The sequence below is a fragment of the Gorilla gorilla genome, chromosome 5 (genome assembly GCF_029281585.2).
Source record: "Gorilla gorilla gorilla isolate KB3781 chromosome 5, NHGRI_mGorGor1-v2.1_pri, whole genome shotgun sequence".
Lineage (NCBI taxonomy): Eukaryota > Metazoa > Chordata > Mammalia > Primates > Hominidae > Gorilla > Gorilla gorilla.
Window position 1 is genome coordinate 150,178,515 of NC_073229.2, and position 19,458 is coordinate 150,197,972.

The 19,458-nt window shown below is 34.6% G+C and overlaps 1 protein-coding gene across 6 annotated transcripts in view; it reads left to right on the plus strand.

Annotated features, from left to right (window-relative positions):
- TRMT11 (tRNA methyltransferase 11 homolog) overlaps positions 1–19,458 on the plus strand; it is a 91,016-nt gene that overhangs the window by 12,526 nt on the left and 59,032 nt on the right. For 5 of the 6 annotated variants that reach the window (XR_008681071.2, XR_008681070.2, XM_004044642.4 and 2 more), the window contains 5 exons: positions 543–699; positions 9,481–9,561; positions 12,344–12,508; positions 13,861–13,942; positions 14,060–14,191. Coding sequence is in view for 3 of the 6 variants with exons in the window: in XM_004044642.4 (XP_004044690.1) it covers positions 543–699; positions 9,481–9,561; positions 12,344–12,508; positions 13,861–13,942; positions 14,060–14,191 (617 nt within the window). In the remaining 3 variants the exon portion in view is untranslated. Of the gene's footprint in view, positions 1–542; positions 700–9,480; positions 9,562–9,779; positions 12,509–13,860; positions 13,943–14,059; positions 14,192–19,458 lie in introns of those variants that run through there. The other variant, XR_010134363.1, reaches the window with a different exon arrangement.

The following is a 19,458-nucleotide window of genomic DNA, read 5'->3' on the forward strand; positions in this document are numbered from 1 at the left end:
CCTGGAAATGTTAAAACAAGACTTACCAGAACATCTGGACTGTTTTTTTTGTTTGTTTCTTTTTTTTTTATAAAGCAGAGAAAACAGAGTGCTGTGGTAGTTGAGGAATCTCATTTGTGGAGATTTCCGATCTGGGCCTTCCATTCCAAAAGAAATGGAATTACTGTAAAGCAGTTCTGCCGACTTCTCTGAGGCTTTAAGTGGGTGATTGGAAGCTGTGAGTGGAAGTTGTGACTTATGTTAGAGATTATTGTTATGTAGGAGAACAAAGAAATGGGCATACCTTAACACCTACCTCTGGAATAATTGCATTCAAATGCAGTTCATACTTGTTTTGAAAAGAAAAAGTAAATGGAATGACATTAAGCAATAAAAGGCTTTGTTCATAACTACCTCAATTACATTATTTTAAATAAATAAGTTTAGAGCAGTAATAAGTGGAAAGAAGTTCTTATCAGCAAAATACAATGGTCTTATTGTGAGTGATTATCTTAAGTCTGTTCTGTATGGCTATACTAACATAAGAAATATCTCTGATTTAGATTGCAGATGGACAGAGAGAGCTTATTGAGTCATACAGTGTCAAAAAGAGACACTTTATTGGAAATACAAGTATGGATGCTGGTTTGTCATTCATTATGGCTAACCACGGAAAAGTGAAAGAAAATGATATTGTCTTTGATCCATTTGTTGGAACAGGTATTTTTATTTAACTTTTAAGCTAGTGTAGAGATGTTGCTTATTTATATTAATGAAGGTCATGGTAATATTTTTGCTAAAAGAGTAAATGGATAATCTTTTAATTGTGTTTGGATAGTGGCCAAGAGACAACCACATACTTGTGTAATAGCTAGTATTTAACACTTTTGCCACTTCAAAGATGATGCTGATAGAATTGTATGGGTTTTATTCCAGATAAACCACTAGGGGGGAGCATCCATCTAATTTTTTTGTAGCAGAAAAACTTGCAATACCATACATTGTAGAAATGTTGTAAAGCTGTATAGTTTATTTAAATAGGAAAACTCTTGGTGAAAGAAAGACTTAAATGACAAGATCAAAAAAATGTATTCATCCAGTTTAAATGTATTCATACAGTTTAAATTCATAACTGTATATGTGGGTGGAGAAAAATAGTTAATATATCCTATCTTTGAGTTGGTTTGTGGAGGTTTATAAGTAAGTGTGAAATAAGAAAAGTGTCAAAGTATCAATGGGCTAGATAGCCTGGTCGCTGTGGCAGTGACCTTGGTTTTTTGCGCATATGATTGGGATAATTTTTTATGGAAGTCCTAAAACTCCATCTGACTCTGTGCAGACTTTTTCCTACTTCCACTCAATTTTGCTGGATCTTGCCCATACCCAGCAAATACTTGTATTTAAATTTGTTTGACCAAACTCATTATGGCTCATTTTGTGGTTGGAGCCTGTCCCTGTAGCCATCTTTCCCCTTGGGCAGTGATGATGCAGAGCTAGTGTTTATTGAATAGTAAATGTATCAGGTACTATGCTATGCATTCTGATGCTACTATCTAGTTTAATTCTTACAACAACTAACATGGAGATACTTTAAAAATTTGCTTGAGGAAATTATGGCAGAGAGAAAGGTGCAGTGACTTGGCCAAGGTTATACAGTATATTGGTTTCATAGGATTCAAACTCAAGCAGTCCAACTCCAGAGCTCATGCCCTTAACTTTGAGCTGCCTCTCTCTGCATTGGGATCTGCCAACCAGCTATTACACCATGTACTAACTTAAGGAATATGACCACATATGCTTAGGAAGTAGTAGTATCAAGGTCAATAAATTTCTAATTGATGGAATAACTTTCTCTGTTTATTGTTGAGTTAATTCACTGGTGAGTCTTTCTTCTCTGCCAGTTTCTCCATATCACCTACCCTCAGCATACTCTATATTCTTTTCTTCCCCACTCTCATTATCCTAAGTAACTCACCCCAAATTTTAAACTTTTTATTGGAAATAATATCAAACTTTCAGAAAAGCTACAAGAATAAAAGTAGGACAAAGAACATGCATGTATCCTTAACTTAGTTTAAGCTGTTGTTAACATTTGGCCTCATTTGCTTTATCATTTGTTCTATTTGTTTCTATTTACATAATCTTTTCTTTCCTGCATCATTTGAAAGTTGTATCCATCACATCCCTTTACCCTTCAAGTAATTATTTCTCAAGAATGAGGATATATTCTTCTACATAACCACAGTACTGTTTTCAGTGTTAATAGATGTATTAATACAGTACTTTGATATTCATATTTCAGTCTTGCCAGTTGACCCAGTAATATTAATATTTTTGACAGCATCCTTTTCCCTTTCCTGGCTAGGATCAGGTATTATATTTTGTTGTTAATATTTCTTTGATGTCTTTGATTTGGAACACAGCCAAAGTCTTTTTTTCTTTTATGAAATTTGCACTTTTCAAGATGCTATTTCTCTTCCCTTTATTTTTTATCTAATTTTTTCCTCATTTTGGGTTGTTTGATGTCTCCTCAAGATTAGGATTAGGTTATACATTCCCAGCTGGACCACTACATCAGTGACTTTTGTGGCCTTCTCAGGGGTGTGTACATGATGGCATTCTGCCCTGCATTGGTATTGGTAATTTTTGATCATCTGGTCTAGGTTGTGTTTGATTTTTTTCCATTCATAATCATAAACAGTACAATTACTGGTGGTTTTATTTTATTTTATTTTTTTCTTGCTATTAAGCAATCTGTGGAGAGACACATTAAGACCGTGTAGTATTCTATTCCTTATCCAGTCTCCTCTCACCACTCAGGTCGTCAGGTTTAGTAGCCATTGATAATTCTTTCCTGAACCAGTTTTTACTTTGATGGTTTCAAAGGGATGATTTTCCAACTCCGGTGCTCCCTCCACAGTTACAAGTCGACATTCGTTATTCTACTGTAAGCAAAAGCCCTTTCCTGTCTTCCATGTATTTGTTTTTCTATTTGTTATTAATATAAACTAATGGGTTCTCCTTTTTAACCCCGATGGTCTATAATTCATTATATTTCTTAATTTTCTTAATTACTTTTGTTCCTCAAATTGTGATTTGCCCAGTGAGAGCTCTTTCACATTGAATCTGTCTTTGTGACATGTTCCTATCCTTTTTTCTATGGAGTACTTCCTTACTTTCTCTTCTATTTGTTCAAGCTCTGGTATCAGTCATTTCTCCTAGGAATTTTTGTTTCTTTTAGCAGGGAAATGAAGTCTGGATTATAGATCCTTTCAGTGGACAAACTAGAAAATATATATGCATATATACACAATATGCATGTAAGTGCATGTGCAAATATACATGTATTTATTCTTATATACTGTGTGTATGCACATACACATGCATATACGTATTTTAGACACTGAATTTGCACATATACTATAAATTGCTGTCAATCCTTACAGATTTCCTTTTGACTACACTATTCTATGTTTATGTGTACCTTCTTCCACAGTGAGAACCCTGATTCCTAGCTACATCAACACATTTACTCTTTTCCTCATTCCTATATCTGAAATGGTTTCACAGTTGTTTTGCTTATGCCACTTAAAAAAATCCTGTGAATAAGAGTTCAGGATGTGTTTTCAGTTCTTCACCCTAAGGGGCAGTAAAGTCAAATACTGTGCCTGCTTTTTCCCTTTTCATTTAAAATTCATTTGGGTTCATTTGTTCCAGTTTGCCCTCTGTTTTAGGTTTTTATCTCCTATCCCCCACTCCTTATTGATTTACTTTTATTTTCAAATATGTATAAGATGAACTTGCTTCCAAAAGTCAGAACTACACAAGAAGTGGTACTCAGAGAGATGTCACTTTACCTTTATAACGCTTCCAGCCTGTTCTCCCACCTATCCTAGGTGACTAACTTCATTGTTTTCTAGTTGATTCTTCCTGTTTCTTTTTGTAATGATAATACATTTTCTTATGCATAATGGAATATATACATTTTCTTATTTTCACTACTTTCTTACACAAAAGGTATCATACTGTGTGTGTTGGTTTTAACTTTGCTTTTTTCACTTAATGGTATTTCCTGGAAATCACTTCCTGTCAGTTCATGGAGCTTATCTTTATTCTGTTTTAGTTTTGCTTCATGAGTGTATGTACCGTAATTTATTCAAACAATCTCCTGTAGTTGGACATCGGTAGTTTTCAGTATTTTACAGTTACAAATAATGCTTGAAATGACTAACCTTATGAATATATACCTTTGTAATGTTGGAGATGTAGCTCTAGGGCAAGCTTATCCAACCCGCAGCCCATGGACCACATGTGGCCCAGATGGCTTTGAATGTGGCCTGATACAAACTTGTAAAGTTTCTTAAAACGTTATGAGAAATTTTGCAATTTTTTTTAGCTCACCAGCTGTCATTAGCGTTAGTGTATTTTATGTACAGCCCAAGACAATTCTTCTTTGAATGTGGCCCAGGAAAGCCAAAAGATTGGATCCCGCTGTCCTAGGGTAAATTCTTACAAGTAGAATTTCTGGGTTGAAGAGTGTATGCATATGCAGTTTCATTAGATACTGCCAAACTTGTCTCCATTGTACTATTTTGGATTCCTACCAACAGTTGTAGGAGAGTCCCTGTTTTTCCACAATCTCACCAGCAGAGTATATTTCAGGCTTTTGAAGTTTTGCTTGTTCTGTTGGGTGAAAAATGATATCTCAATGTAGTGTTAATTTGTATGTCTATGGTTACGAATGAAGTATCACAATTTTTTATATTTTAAGGGCCATTATGACTTTCTTTGATTTGTCTTTTTTTTGTCTTTTGCCCATTTTTTGATAGCATTTTTGGTCTCTTTCCCTGATTTTTCAAGGTCCTTTGTAAGCTTGGGATACAACCTCCTCACACTCCCCCTATTTTTCTGTGATGTATGCTGCAGTATTTTCCCTTAGCTTGTCATTTATCTTTTGACTTTGCTACTAATTGATTTTTGCCATGCAAAAGTTTTCCCCACACTCAAGTTATAGAGGAATTCATTTGTGTTTTCTTCTAGTGCTTTTGTAGTTTTACATTTTTTCTTTTTAGATCTCTGGTTCATTTGGAGATTATTCTCCGGTATGATGTGAAGAATGGATTTAATTTATCTTTTTCCAAATGCTAAAGCTTTTATTCTTAATCTTGTTCTTGGACTTTAAAAACTTTTTTTGTCAATTGAGAATAATTCTTTTAGATATATACATGTAGAAAATGATTAATATATATACATACACATAGACTAGACCACAGAGTTAAAAAATATGGTTGCCAGTATGGGTAATATTTTTTTGTTGAGTAGATGAGGCTAGATTTTGAAATTATCTTCACAGCTGTCAATATATGGACCATTCATAGTGTGTTGAGGGGCAAGGAGACCTGCTTCTGTTTGCTTTAGGGCAGCTCCTCACAGTGGGTAGTATATTTGGAACGTCTGACTGTTCATATAGGACAATTAATAGAAAATGAGAGGAGGATCTTTGCAAAGGTGCTGCTGAAATATATTTTCATAATTTGTGTTTGTAGTTTAAGTATAGCTTTAGGACATCAGTCAATTTTTGGTGCTTTTGTTTTGAAACATAATAACCAATAATTGTGAATAGATACAGGTCTTAAGCACAGTTTGTCCTCTCTTGGGCCTTTTGCCTCATCGATGGGTAGTACCTTCTGAAGGACTGGAGAAATATGTAGCTCTGTGTCCTTCTCCATGGCCATAGTTTTCACAAAACATTTGTTGATATTTTTCTTTTGGTTGCCTTTTAAATAGTTTTTTAAAAAAAATTCATGTGTCTAATCCCCTTTTTATTTTAAAGGTACAAAACTGAAATGTATGTAGTTTCCCAAATGTATTGCTCACTTACTACTCATGGTTAGTGATTTTTCTCAGGGATATAGAGTAGGGTAGAAAGCTTCTGGGAGACTGAAAGGAGAAAAATAATCTTTTCATGCCTAAATACTTTTCCTTTTTTCCTTTAGACTGTTTGCTACTGTTGTTTAGAATGACATTATAAGCGGCAGAAACACACTTTTCTTTCAATTTTAACAAATACATTGGTTTTCATTTTAGTAAAAATTCTTTTTTTTAAAGTGTGTGTCTCCACTTTCCCAAAGGGGAAGAGACATAGCATTGTGTCATCTCTTAGTTGTTAGGAAGTGCTACTATTCTCATGTGAGTTTGGCTAAAGGAATGATCATCATGAATTTATTGAATACCTATTAATGGCACAGCCCTGTCTGTGATACAGTACAGGACTTGTGAATGGCATATATAACACTCTTATTAACAGAGTGTGTAGCTTTACTTAATTTAATGTAATTTGTTTAGTAGCATATTTTTCTTTTGTTTATCTAATTGGTGAGTGAATATGTATTTACTTCAATTGGTGCTAATCCCAAAAGAGGTAGTATGATATAAAGAAAAGAATAAATAGAGCAAAGTTTAAATCTTTTTACCAATTAGTATGTGACTTTGGGCAAGATTCTTAACTTGTCTGGGTTTCACGTCTATCATTTGTAAAATGGTAATACTAATATATTGTGAGGATTAAGTGAGGCAATATGTGTATATAATATTTCTAGGAAGTTGCCTGAACCGTGGTAGACATTTAGTGAACTGTAATGGTTATCATTATTACTTTTTAATTATTATTTTGATGAGATTTTAGATGCCTTTTTGGTGAAAGATGTTAGATGTAGCTAATATTAAATGGTGATGATAAAGAATTTGACCATAAACTCATTTTCTAGTACTCTTTTTGGCTAATTTCCAAGATATTAGTAATTTGCAACTGTTGGCAGGTTATAGCAGCAGGCAAGGGAATTGAAATATAAAATCATAAATGTCAAATTCTTTGTTTATAATTAATATGTGCAAGTGGATGCCAGTTGCTTTAGGTAGCACAGAACTCTGCAGCCGTACATCGATTCCCTCTCATCCCCTCTGTCAAGTGAGTCAGCTCCTCCAGTAATGAGAATTCACCCAGAAGACTAATGTATACTCCTTGGCCATGTCTACCTTCAGATGACCCATAGGTGGAAGGAAAGGAGTGTAGCTCCTTTTGAAGTTTTATCATTGTAAAATAGTGGACGCAGAAACCAGGTGTTAAGGAACTGGCTATCCTGGTTCTGGGAAGAGAAAATGGGGAGAAAAAGAGAAGTTTAGGAGAGTGAGATAATGGATCTCTGTAGGTTTATATAATATTCTCTTTGGCATTTTTTTCCCACTACCCTTTGTAGTCCCCTTTTCCTGGAATCTCGTGGTTCGTCTAGTAGGGAGTCCCATTGTCTAGCAGTATTCTTTTGCTCGGCCTGCTAGTTTAATTTATTTAAGTAGAATTCTTTTTTTAAAAAAGATAAAATAGATGCAATAATATTGCCATTTTTCTTTCTTTTTTTTTCTCTCAGCAAAACCAAAGCCTAGTCTCTCATTTTTGCATGTTTGCAAAGCTTTCCAGTTAGTTCTTTAAAGATGAAAATCATGAATTAGTTTTTACATCATGGAATAAATTCAATTCTTATTGTATTATTTTGCCTGTAAGATACTACCCTAACCTTAAAGTGCTTACTATTTAAGTAATGAGAAATTGAAACACCGAGTTGCTAGCATAGATCACATATGCAGTATTTTTACTTTTGGTAACGTAAAAAGAAATGGGTGAGTCATGTTACTTGCCTCCTTGACACTTCACTCTCCTTTTTCTTAGCACCCCTTCTTCCACCAAAAAGATCCCCCAAAAAACTCCAACTGAAGTATAGCTAAATGTAAAAAGTGCTTCAATTTAATCAAAAGAACAACTAGATGACTACCAATGATTACCCAGTGACCAGTTCAGATAAGCTAATTTATTATGATTTTATTTAAAAAAAAATAAAAGCTTAAAAGGCACGAAGTTAAGTATCAGGTGCAGTCTAACAGATTATTCATCTCCTTTCAGCAGTGTACTTGTAAGTTGGGTCTTCTCAAAACTCAATCTAACCAAATGGATAAGGTTCTGTTTAAGGAAGCACAGGAAAGCTTTTCTGTTCCCCTTGACAACTAGTTCTTCTAGGTGAGTATCTGCCTTAATTGGCAGAATTGTAGTAATTCCTTGTAATTTGGGTGAAGTGACTTTGTGAGTATTCCAGGTCATCACTTATGCTGCCTTTTCTAAATATGGAATGTTCCATTTCCAGAGTCAGAATTATGAGGACTTTTTAACCTTCCCTCTCACATAAATGCTTTTTGTAGTTAGTATGAGAGGACATAGATTTTGGTTTCTGCTGTACTTTTAGTCTTTCATTTCTCTTCTTCATGGGTTCTAAAAAGAACTAGTCAGTTATAATATTTTCATGAACAAAGTATTTTTAATTCCATGCTACCAGACTATGTTTTAAATGGCTATGGAAGGAACATCATTAATTTATGGATCTTGACCCTCCAGAGGCACTACCCGTCTTAGTTACAGAGATTACATCTCAAAAGGATATAAGGGAAAGAGCCCTAGTATTTTTTCCCCTTGTCCAAGTCTGTTCATATTTTGTAGTTGAAGAATATATTTATGATTTCAGCTTGACTAGCAGGCCTTCCTAGAGTATAGCTAATTAAGACTTGCCCAAGCACTAAAAGCATTTTAATTTGAATGATTAAAAAAAGTGAATTTAATTAAAAGTACAATTATTAAAAGTTCAGTTAATTGTGTACAATTTTTTCTTAATTTAAAAATAGTATTACCTTTCATTTTAAAGAGTTTCATTATTATTTTAACCTTTATTAAGATTTCTCTTCATGCATGAGCTGGTCACATCTGTCACATTACTTTGTCTGGTCAGATTGTATTGGGACAGTTGTTCTTTGGTCACAGCACTAATAAAAACAGTTTGTTAATTATTTTGTGCATGTTTGATAATCGTTACTCAGAAATTTGTATTTACAGTTTAAAACGAGATAATTACTTGATTGGTTACAGGAGTAACTATATTAAAATAGTTCATTCTTACAAAAATTAAAATATGTCCTAACCTTTTAATTTCTGTAAGAACTAATGTCTCACATAGTAATTATGCCCTCTTTATTTGTTTGAAACTGACTTCAGTGGGAATTGAGCCTAGTTGTCAGAATTTATTCTGTTTATTGCCAGCTCTTTGTATAAACAGCCTTATATGCTCATTTTTAAGAAAGGAGCAAAATGTTTTTGTGTAGAGCTCTAAAAATAAGATGAAAATGTCTAAATACACATTATTTTGACCAAAAAAAAGATAAAATAGTGCTGTTTAAAATAATGATGCCAGGGTATATATTAATTTCTCTACTTTGTTACCAGTTTAGTGATTATAGCTTAGGGGGTTGTTTTTTCAGTCCTGAGGCTTACTAAATATGTTACGACCAATGTCATTCCAGGATACTCTGCCTGCAGCTAGTTTCTAAGACGGGATGAAGTTAAATAGGAACAAACAGGAGTTTGGGACTTACTGGTTAACAGGTCAAAATTGTGTGATTTTTCAGGTGGCCTGCTGATAGCATGTGCTCATTTTGGTGCATATGTGTATGGGACAGACATAGACTACAACACAGTTCATGGCTTGGGTGAGTAGAGATTATAGACAGTGTTACAGTCGTTGCTGTGGTACCAAATGTACCTTTAAAAATACAGTTGACCCTGGAAGAACACAAGTTTGAATTGCACAGGTCCACTTATACTCAGATTTATTTCCATCTCTGCCCTCCTGAAACAACGAGGCCAATCCCTCCACTTCCTCTTCCTCCTCAGCCTGCTCAACATGAAGGTGATGAGGATGAAGACCTTTATGATGATCTACTTCCACTTCATGAATAGTAAATCTATTTTTACTGAATAAAGTAAGTATAACAGTAGGCTGTTAGTAGTTAAGTTCTGGGGGAGTCAAAAGTTATATGCATATTTTTGACTGTGTGAGGAGTTGGCACCCCAACCCCCATGTTGCTCAAGGGTCAACTGTAGTTTTATATGGCATTATTTTAATCTTCAAATACAAAATTGTGATATAATTTTACTTGTTTTTATAAGACTTCATTGGGTATCTACTTTTATGATCCATTGTGTACAGAGTGATTTCCTGGGGGAACATGAAGGTGAATGAGAAAAAGTCCTGCTCTCAGAGGGCTTTAAGGAAGTGCAGGAAAGTGATAACCCAGTGACCAGTTCAGAGCTATAATTTATTAATTATAACTAATTAATAAATATACATGATAATGAAACATATTTGGTTAAGATTATCACCACTCATTTAAAGATTATCACCAAAATTATTCACTAATCATACATTGACTATATACTGGATTAATAACTAGTCTTTGAGGTACTATTTATGTTTCTAATTTTATAACTGACCAAAACCTCTTTAAAGTAACTTTAAAGATTCTGCCTTGAACTGAGAGTACTTGAAACAGTCATCTGCTTTACTTTTCAGGTAATTATGGAAAATATTTTAAACTCTAGAAGCTTCAATAATGATGTGTGATTGGATGGAATTGAATCAAACTGAAAAAGTATTTCCTTATAGCTTAATGGTATTGAAAATGTCATTTTATTGATGATTTTGAGATTATTTGTGTTTATGTTGGTATTCATTGTAATAACTGGGATCAGCCCTTATAATACTCTTTTCCTTTTCCTCACCCAGTATAAGTTATTGTATTGGTGAGCATTTATTATACTTTATTTTCTTTTGTGGAAGTAATTTGATATCTTGTACTGGTGACCTGTCTTTTTCCCTACCTTGACTGTAAAGAATTTAGTAACATTTATTAGGAAAATGAGTTATAATTTATTAGGTGTACATAAATGGGCTAGCAAGAAAAAGATATTCTTTATCTGAAATCTGTTTTAAAAAGTACTAAGAATTATTCCAATTTGCTTTTAGTAGAAGCAGTATATTTCTTTTAAGGAAATTGTCTTATATAATTTACTTGAATTTTTATTTATTAAAGTTATTGTTTGGAAACTTATGTTGTAACCTTCAGTCTACTGGGGTAGAATTCTGATTGAGGTAGTTCCCTTAGAGCTTATCCAAGATACTGTTAGGTATACCCTCTGTTTCCTATGGTTCTGAACTCTTACTTTATCCTAAAATATTCTCAAGTTTCTCCTGTTTTAAAAGTACAAAACTTTTTTTTTGGCAAATCTGTAGAGGTTCTCTAGCTACCACTTTGTTTTCCTTTTCCATTTGCCAAAATGCTTCTTGAAAAACTAGTATAACTTGTTGTCTCCTCTTCTTCATCTTTCACTCTCTTCTGGCCATTATTTTCCAGCTTCTGTGCCTATCATTCTGTTGAAAACGCTAACAAAGGCCACAGATTTATAGCATTTGACAGTGTTGACCTTCATACAGCTGCTCTTGGTTTCCTTGACAGTGGTCTTGGCAGGTGGTACTTTTACTTTTTTGTTTCTTCTCAGTCTACTTGATGCCCTGCAATTTTCTTTGATTTATGTTTCTATATTGTTTTTTTCCAGGCGTCTACCTATCTTTGAGCACTTCTCCGTCACACTGCATGTTTTTCAGAGTTATGTCGTTCTTCTTCTGATTTTATAAGAATAATTATAGAGCAAACATGTAACTGCCTCCTAAGTGAACAAAAAGAATGTTATTCAGCCTTATGGAGTCAGTATAAGATTATATGCTGATAACTCCAAAGTCTGTATATTCTGACCTTCAACTACCTGCTGAATGTCCCCACTGCGTATCTTTTTCTGAATGTTCTGCAGGTACCTCAAGGTACATCAAGATTGATATATCTTAAATGAATCTCATCTTTTTTCTTAAGCTTGTTTTTCTTCCTGGTTTCTCTGATATTAATCACTGGTGTCATCATCCTAAACTATCATGTCTCCTAAACAAGGAACTTACGAGCTTCTTTAGCCTTCCTTCCACTCCCACTTTAACTTTCATTAGCAATGTCTCCATTTTGCCTCCCTTCCTCATGGTCACAACTGCGGCGTTTCCCAAGTTCTCTCTCTTCATTTTTGTTTCATTTATCTGATTCATACTATCTCTACACAGGACTGTTTACTGCTGGAAGAAAGGAACCATATTCTCTTCAACTCTTATCTTACTACGAAAATCTTCATACTTGAAAATATCGAATGAGTGTTTTAAGGCAGTTTTACTTGGAAGTTGACAGAACAAGATAAGTTAGACATCAGTACATTTTACTGTTACGTTGAAATTAAAATAACTATTTACTTTTATACATAAAATTAAGATTTTAAATGAAAGCAAATTTTGAATAAATGTAGGTTTCAGTGAGTTAAAACATTACTTTTTCTAAATGACAGAAAATAAGAATACTCTGTTTAATACTTTCTCTCTTCCTTTTTCTTTCCCTTCAGGAAAGGCTACTAGGAAAAACCAGAAGTGGAGAGGACCAGACGAAAACATTAGGGCCAATCTTCGTCAATATGGTTTAGAGAAGTATTACCTTGATGTCCTGGTTTCAGATGCATCTAAACCTTCCTGGAGGAAGGGCACATATTTTGATGCAATCATTACTGATCGTAAGTTTATTTTTATACAAAAGTAGGAGTAGGATTCGTTTTATAAAATCATTTACATTTAAAGTACAAAATTTACCAACACATGCACAAAATGCCAACTTGTCAGTATTTCTCCCATCTACCCCCAGCTTCCTCATCTTGTAAGGAGAAAGTTATGAAGGTACTTAACTGCCTTGTTAAGGGCTTACTGTTTTGTTTTTTTAAACAAATATATTGACTTGCCATCCACTTTTATATCCTTTTATATTAACTTGTCACCCGTTTTTCCCTTCAGCTTATTTTTTTGAGGCATATATTTAGTATTTGTTTTTGTATTGACTATAATTGGTTATTATACCAACTGGAGCTCAAATGTCATTTGCAATTATGGTGTCAAATTTTGAACAGAGTTTCAGATATCACACATTTCTCTATGTGTAAGCATTTGTATTTTTGTAGTGCCTGTTTTCACTGGCATCTCCTTCCTAGCATTACAAGAAATTTGGGGTTCTGTGGAACCACTGGGCCTGTGAACCTACTGAGCTTCAGGAATGTGCATGAAAATTTATTTTCCCATGCCTCATGAGGTCGTGAGTTTTTTAGGCAGCCTATCTAAGAATAGGTCTGCCTTTTCTATAGTATTTGACAGTAACTGTAAAAAGTGGCAAAGTTCAGCCCTTCTATCTCAGCTCTCTTTAGTTCTTTGCTAACTTAGATTTTGTCAAATGTAATGTAACAAAAGAAAAATTATCAAGGCATTATGGTTTCAGTGTGAATATACTTTATGAAAATTTAGTTTTTTTAAATTAACAGTTTGCTTTATTATTTGCTCTCCCACTCTGTGTTTACTTATATAAAATACATTTTTTTTTTTTCCGATCAACTTCAGAGTAAGTGGTATACATTGTGGCCTTTTACTCCTATACTTCAGTGTGTATTTACTAAGAATAAAGATAGTCTCTTAGCAAAAATACAGTTATCAAGTTCAGTAAATTGATAAAATACTTTCATCTACAGTTTGCCATTCAGTTTTGTCAGCTGACTCAGTAATAGCTTTTATGGCATATATTTTCCCTCTAGGACAGGATCTACTCTAGAGTCAGGTATTGCATTTCGTAATGATATCTTTTAGGCCTCCTTTAATTTGTAACACTTCCACAGCTTTTCTCAATGACTGTTATGACATTGACATATTTTAAGAAGACAGTTGCTCCTCCCCCAAGTCTTTATGTTGTACGTTTTCAGTTGGATTTGTGCATTGGTGATGTTGTGTTCTTCTCAGGGTGTCACATTTGAAGGCAGCATGGCTGTTTGCCCTTGATCCATGATTTGGTGACTTTTGACTATCTGTGTTACCTTTGTTTTCTGTCTAGCTCCATATGGTATCAGAGAATCTACAAGAAGAACAGGTTCACAGAAGGAGATACCAAAGGGGATAGAAAAATGGGAAAAATGGTAAGTGAAATTTAAATATGATGTGTTACTACCTTGAGAAGAAGCATGTGGCTTCCCTGTTAACTTAGCACTCTTAAAATTTTTCACTGATTTTGAAATTTTCTTTCCTTTGTGTAGTCCAGAAAGCCATGTTCCTGTTTCCTTGAGTTATCATCTGAGTGATATGTTTCTTGACCTGTTAAACTTCGCAGCTGAGACCCTCGTTTTAGGTGGAAGACTAGTCTATTGGTTACCAGTGTATACGCCAGAGTATGTAATCTTAATTTTATTTTTAATTTCATTTTTCTTACAATGTTTGCGTATCTAGTATAATTTTCTCTTTATCTCTTCTTGCATTTGGTGCATCTTTGTATTTAATTTGTAATAGCCTTTGTTTGCCTTCAAATGTGTATAAAATAGTCTTTTTATTTATTTAGTTTTTTGAGACAAGGTCTTGCTCTGTCACCCAGGCTGGAGTGCAGTGGTGCAATCATGACTCACTGCAGCCTTGACTTCCCAGGCTCAAGTGATCCTCCCACCTCAACCTCCTGAGTAGCTGGGACTACAGGCATGCGTCACCATGCTCAGCTATTTTTTATTTTTATTTTTTGTAGAGGTGGAGTCTCACTATGTTGCCCAGGTTGGTTTTAAACTTCTAGGCTCAAGCAATCTACCTGCCTCAGCCTCCTGAAGTGTTGTGATTATAAGAGTGAGCCACTGTACTCAGCCTCCTTCTTTTCATCAACTGAATTGTTTTGACCTTGTTATTTTATATCAGGGGTTGGCAAACCACGGCCTATGGGCCAGATATGGTCCTCAGCCTGTGTTTATAAGGTTCTTGAGCTAGGACTAGTTTTTAGATTTTTGAAGTGTTGTTAAAAAATATCCGCGCAAAATAATATGTGACAGAAACATAGAGTATGTGACCCACAAAATCTAAAATATTTACTCTCTGGCCCTTTATAGAAAAAGTTTTGCCAGCCCTTATTGTACCCTACACTTAGCTTAGTACCTATGGATCACAGCTGTTTTATAGCTCTTTTGCCAGTCTATAGATGTAATTTTCAACAGCTTAGCTAAAAGATTCACGCTTCTGCTACCTTCTAATGCTAGCTTTAATATATATTGGCTATTATGATTATCTTAAGTACAATAAATCAAAAGCTAAGACCAAAATAAAAGCTGTGCATATATTTAAAGCCCTGATTATGTTCAGCATTATTGCTTTGAGTTTTGTTATTCAGTAACTATTAAATATAAAGCTATATATATTAACAGTAAAAGACAAGACATTTGAACAAGATGGAATGTTTAAATTTGAAAGGTATTGCCAAGCTCAGTAGGTTATTTCTTCAATCTGCCATAGATATATTTTTAATACAATTATTTTAATTCCTATATTTGTATTTGTATTTTCTTTTATTTTATTTATTTTTTGAGACAGGGTTTCACTTTGTCACCCAGACTGGAGTACAGTGGCACCATCTCAGCTCACTGAAACCCCCACCTCCTGGGTTCAAGCGATACTCCCACCTCAGCCTTCCGAGTAGCTGGGATTACAGGTGCACACCACCACGGCTCGCTAAGTTTTGTATTTTTAATAGAGACGAGGTTTCACTGTGTTGGCCAGGCTGGTCTTGAACTCCTGACCTCATGATCCACCCACCTCAGCCTCCCAAAGTGTTGGGATTATAGGCGTGAGCCACCGTGTCTGGCCAATTCCTATATTTACTATACATAATTATACAGTGGTAACTGTCTTTTTCTACAAAGATTGGTAGTCCCTCAGGCTTTGGGACCCTCAGCTATTTCTTGTTGTTTGTTTTACAAATGCTGTATTTAAAATTACCATGGCCTAACTTTAGTTATGCATTTCGTTATCAGCTGATAAGAGAGAATACATTTGTACCCAGATCCCTTAACACTGAGTTTTTTTTTGTGGCTAATGATCATCTCATTTAACCTCCTTTAGAAATGAGGAAACTTAATTCCAAGGAGTGAAATGACCTATCTAAAGTTAAAGGCCAGCTAGCTAATTTGTTTCCTTATTCCCAGTGCTGTAGTCACTTAATTCGACATCCTGCCAGATCTCGTATACTTAGTACATGAAATGATAGGTGAGGTTTTATTAATATTTTCAGATAAGAGTATATTTGTTCATGTCTTTGTAAAAAGGGTTGCTGCCTTAGACAAACTGAATTCCAGCAACAAGCTACTTGCTTTTTGTTTAATTCAAGTTGTAGGGCTAAAATAAAAAAAAAATACTGTGAAGTAATTTCAAACTTACAGAAGTTTCAAATACAATACAGAAAACTCCCATCTCTACCCTTATCCAGATTTTTCCAATATTAACATATATCTACCTCCCCCCCACTCCTGCACATATCTATTATCACTAATCTTTTTTTTTTTTTTTTTTTTGAGACGGAGTCTCACTCTGTCACCCAGGCTGGAGTGCAGTGGCATGATCTTGGCTCACTGCAAGCTCCGCCTTCCGGGTTCACGCCATTCTCCTGCCTCAGCCTCCCAAGTAGCTGGGACTACAGGTGTCTGCCACCGCACCCAGCTAATTTTTTGTATTTTTTTAGTAGAGACAGGGTTTCACCATGTTAGCCAGGATGGTCTCGATCTCCTGACCTCTTGATCCACTTGCCTTGGTGCTAGGATTACAGGTGTGAGCCACTGCGCCCAGCCTATCACTAATCTTTTTGAAACCATTTGAGAAGTTGTTGGTATGGTGCCCTCTTACCTCTATATATGTCATTGTATTTTTCAGAAACAAGAACATTCCTGTCTAACCATGATCCACCCTGCAAGTCTGGAAGTTAGCATTTATAACACTATTCCATGCAGATCAGAGACACCATTCAAATTTTACCAATTGCAATCCATGTAGGAAACTGTGCTGTAATCATCTATCCTATCCTTTTTTGGTCTTCTGTGGTCTGGAATATTTTCTGTCTTTCCATATCTCTTGTGTCCTTGGAAGTTTTGTAGAGGACATGGCTTATATTCTGAGTGTTGACTCTCAACCGGGGCCATCTGATGTATCTTCTATGACCACACTGAGGTCATGCTTTCTTGGTAGGAATACCACAGACATGATCTTTGCAGCACATCATAGGGCACACAAAGCCACTCCTCCTGGTAATGTTAACTTTGATTGTCTGGTCGGGCTCTTCTCTGTCAGATTTCTCCTCTCTGAATCATCATTTTCTTCTTTGATTTGTATTTTATGGGGAAATAAGATTACACTAATATTTTGTTTTTCATCAAACCACTACTCAGATTGATGACTCCATTGTTGACAGCCACTTCTGAGGTGGTTGCCAAGTGATTCTTTTTTCCATCATTTCTTTTGCATTTGTAAGTTGGTATTCTGTAAGAAAGAGCTTTTCTTTCTGCCCCATTTACTTCATTAATTTATTTATAGTGGTATGGAGTCATGGATTCCTATATTATTCATTGGGTTGTAATTTATTAGTAGCAGTATTTTGTTGCTCAAATTGTCCCAGATTTGACCAGTGGGAGTTTGTTTGAGCTGGCTCTTCTGTCCTTTTGAAATATCCTCAGTAGTTTTTTATGTAAGTCCTTCCTTTTTAACATATCTGACTGTTCACTGTTTTGCAGTTTACTATTTAATTATAATCAAAATCATATGTGGTTGAGAATTTATTTTGGAGTTCTTTTATTCCTTTATAAAAAGTAATATTGGAGGTTCTTTAAACTGAATGTATTTCTAAAGACTTTAAAAAGTGGCCACTGGATATTTCTTCAATGACTTCTCTATTTTAGTAATTTTAGATGAGGGAAGATTTCCAAATACATATAACCAAAGTGATGTTTTAGAAAGGGAAAAGGGAGACATGTTTTAGGGATTTTTTTTTTTTTTTGTCTTAGATGTCTTATCAATGGATAGATTTCTTCTAGTTAGACATGTGTCTAACACATGTGGGAAGACTATGGTGGCATTTATTTCCCTGAGTTTTTGGCCCCTGGAGAGGGTTATTTTCAGATCCCCTGATGTTCATTATTAGACCTCAATTGTGTCTTCTCTCTTTAAGCCTAAAGCGATCTTATTAATTATTAATAGTGAACTAAATTTGTCTTGAGTTTATGCTAGAAACATGAACTGTTTTCATATTCAAGGTCTTTACTCTTTTGAAAATTCTTTACTGTTTTGAAAATAACACAGTATCAAGATGAATTTGAGTCTAAAGTCATCTGTAAAAGTTTGAAATAATATTCTTTTGAATTAAACAGTTTAGAATAGTTTAACTATGTTATATTGAAAATGTAGCTTTATATTGGACCAGGAATAAAAAGGAATTCAATTTACAATTGTACCTTGGTGTAGTTTAATTTTAAGTCTTTTGTATTTTTGGTGTGGTGAATGCAGGCTATTAGTTCTATTACTGAATTAATTTACTCTCAGCCAAACCCTGTTATATGATTCAGGTTACACATTATAACCAAGTTCAGGTATTATTTTAACCCAGGATTGATTGAAAAGTATAAGACATAAAAGCAAAATACTGCCTAAAAGCTTAGTTGTATATGGAAAATTGTGAGAGCTAATGATTGAAAAGGATTTTCTCACTGTTTGACAATTTAAATTGCAGTAAAGAAACTGCTGCTACTCAGAAACTTCTGTTGTTCTTTTTCCTTCTAGTCTACACTCTCCCCACTCCAGTATATCAGACTTTTTGCCAGCATCAGGATACTCTGTGCATTTTATGTCTTTTCACTTTTGTTTATTCTGTCCCCATTGTTTGAGATGCCCTTCTTTCCTCAACTGGTAAAAATCTAGTCATTTTTCTAGGCCTGGCTTAATTGTTACCACTTCTGTGACACTTTCTCAGATACTTCTCAGCAGAATTAATCAGTCCGTCCTCAGTGCTCTCATAATAGCTTGTTTTTACTGCTTATAGAGACTTAACACATAAAATTACTGTAGACTGTTGGTATTTGTGAGTTTATTATTTACAATTTTGACTACTTACAAATGACCCAGATTATGTGTTGCAATCGTGTACAGGGCATCAATCCAGTGTGTACACATACAATCCAGGTGTTTGATGTCATAGGAGTCAGTGTGCTACTGAGTGAGTGTAGCTGTTTGCCCAGGCTCCATATATCCATTTAGCTTTATCTAATTTCATTGTACACAGATAGCTCTTGAAGTGATTAGAAACAGTGTTTCTTTATAAATGATGACCTTTATAGAAATCCAGCTGCTAGTGTTAGTGATAACATGATGACATACTTATATTAAAATAGCACATTGTACCCCCCAAATATATACAATTATAATTCATTAATTAAAAATTTTTAAAAAGGTGAGAAAGAAGCTAATAATGTGCCCCAAAGTAGGACTTGGAAATAAATTTTGATTGTAGTAAGATGAACTTTGCGGTGCCTATAATGAGTGAAGAGAACATGTTTTTCATCTCTTACTTAGGAAAGAGGAAAAAGTGATTTTTAAGCTGTTTTTAGTAAATGTTCAATCAATGCAAAATCTGTTTCTCAAATGGGAG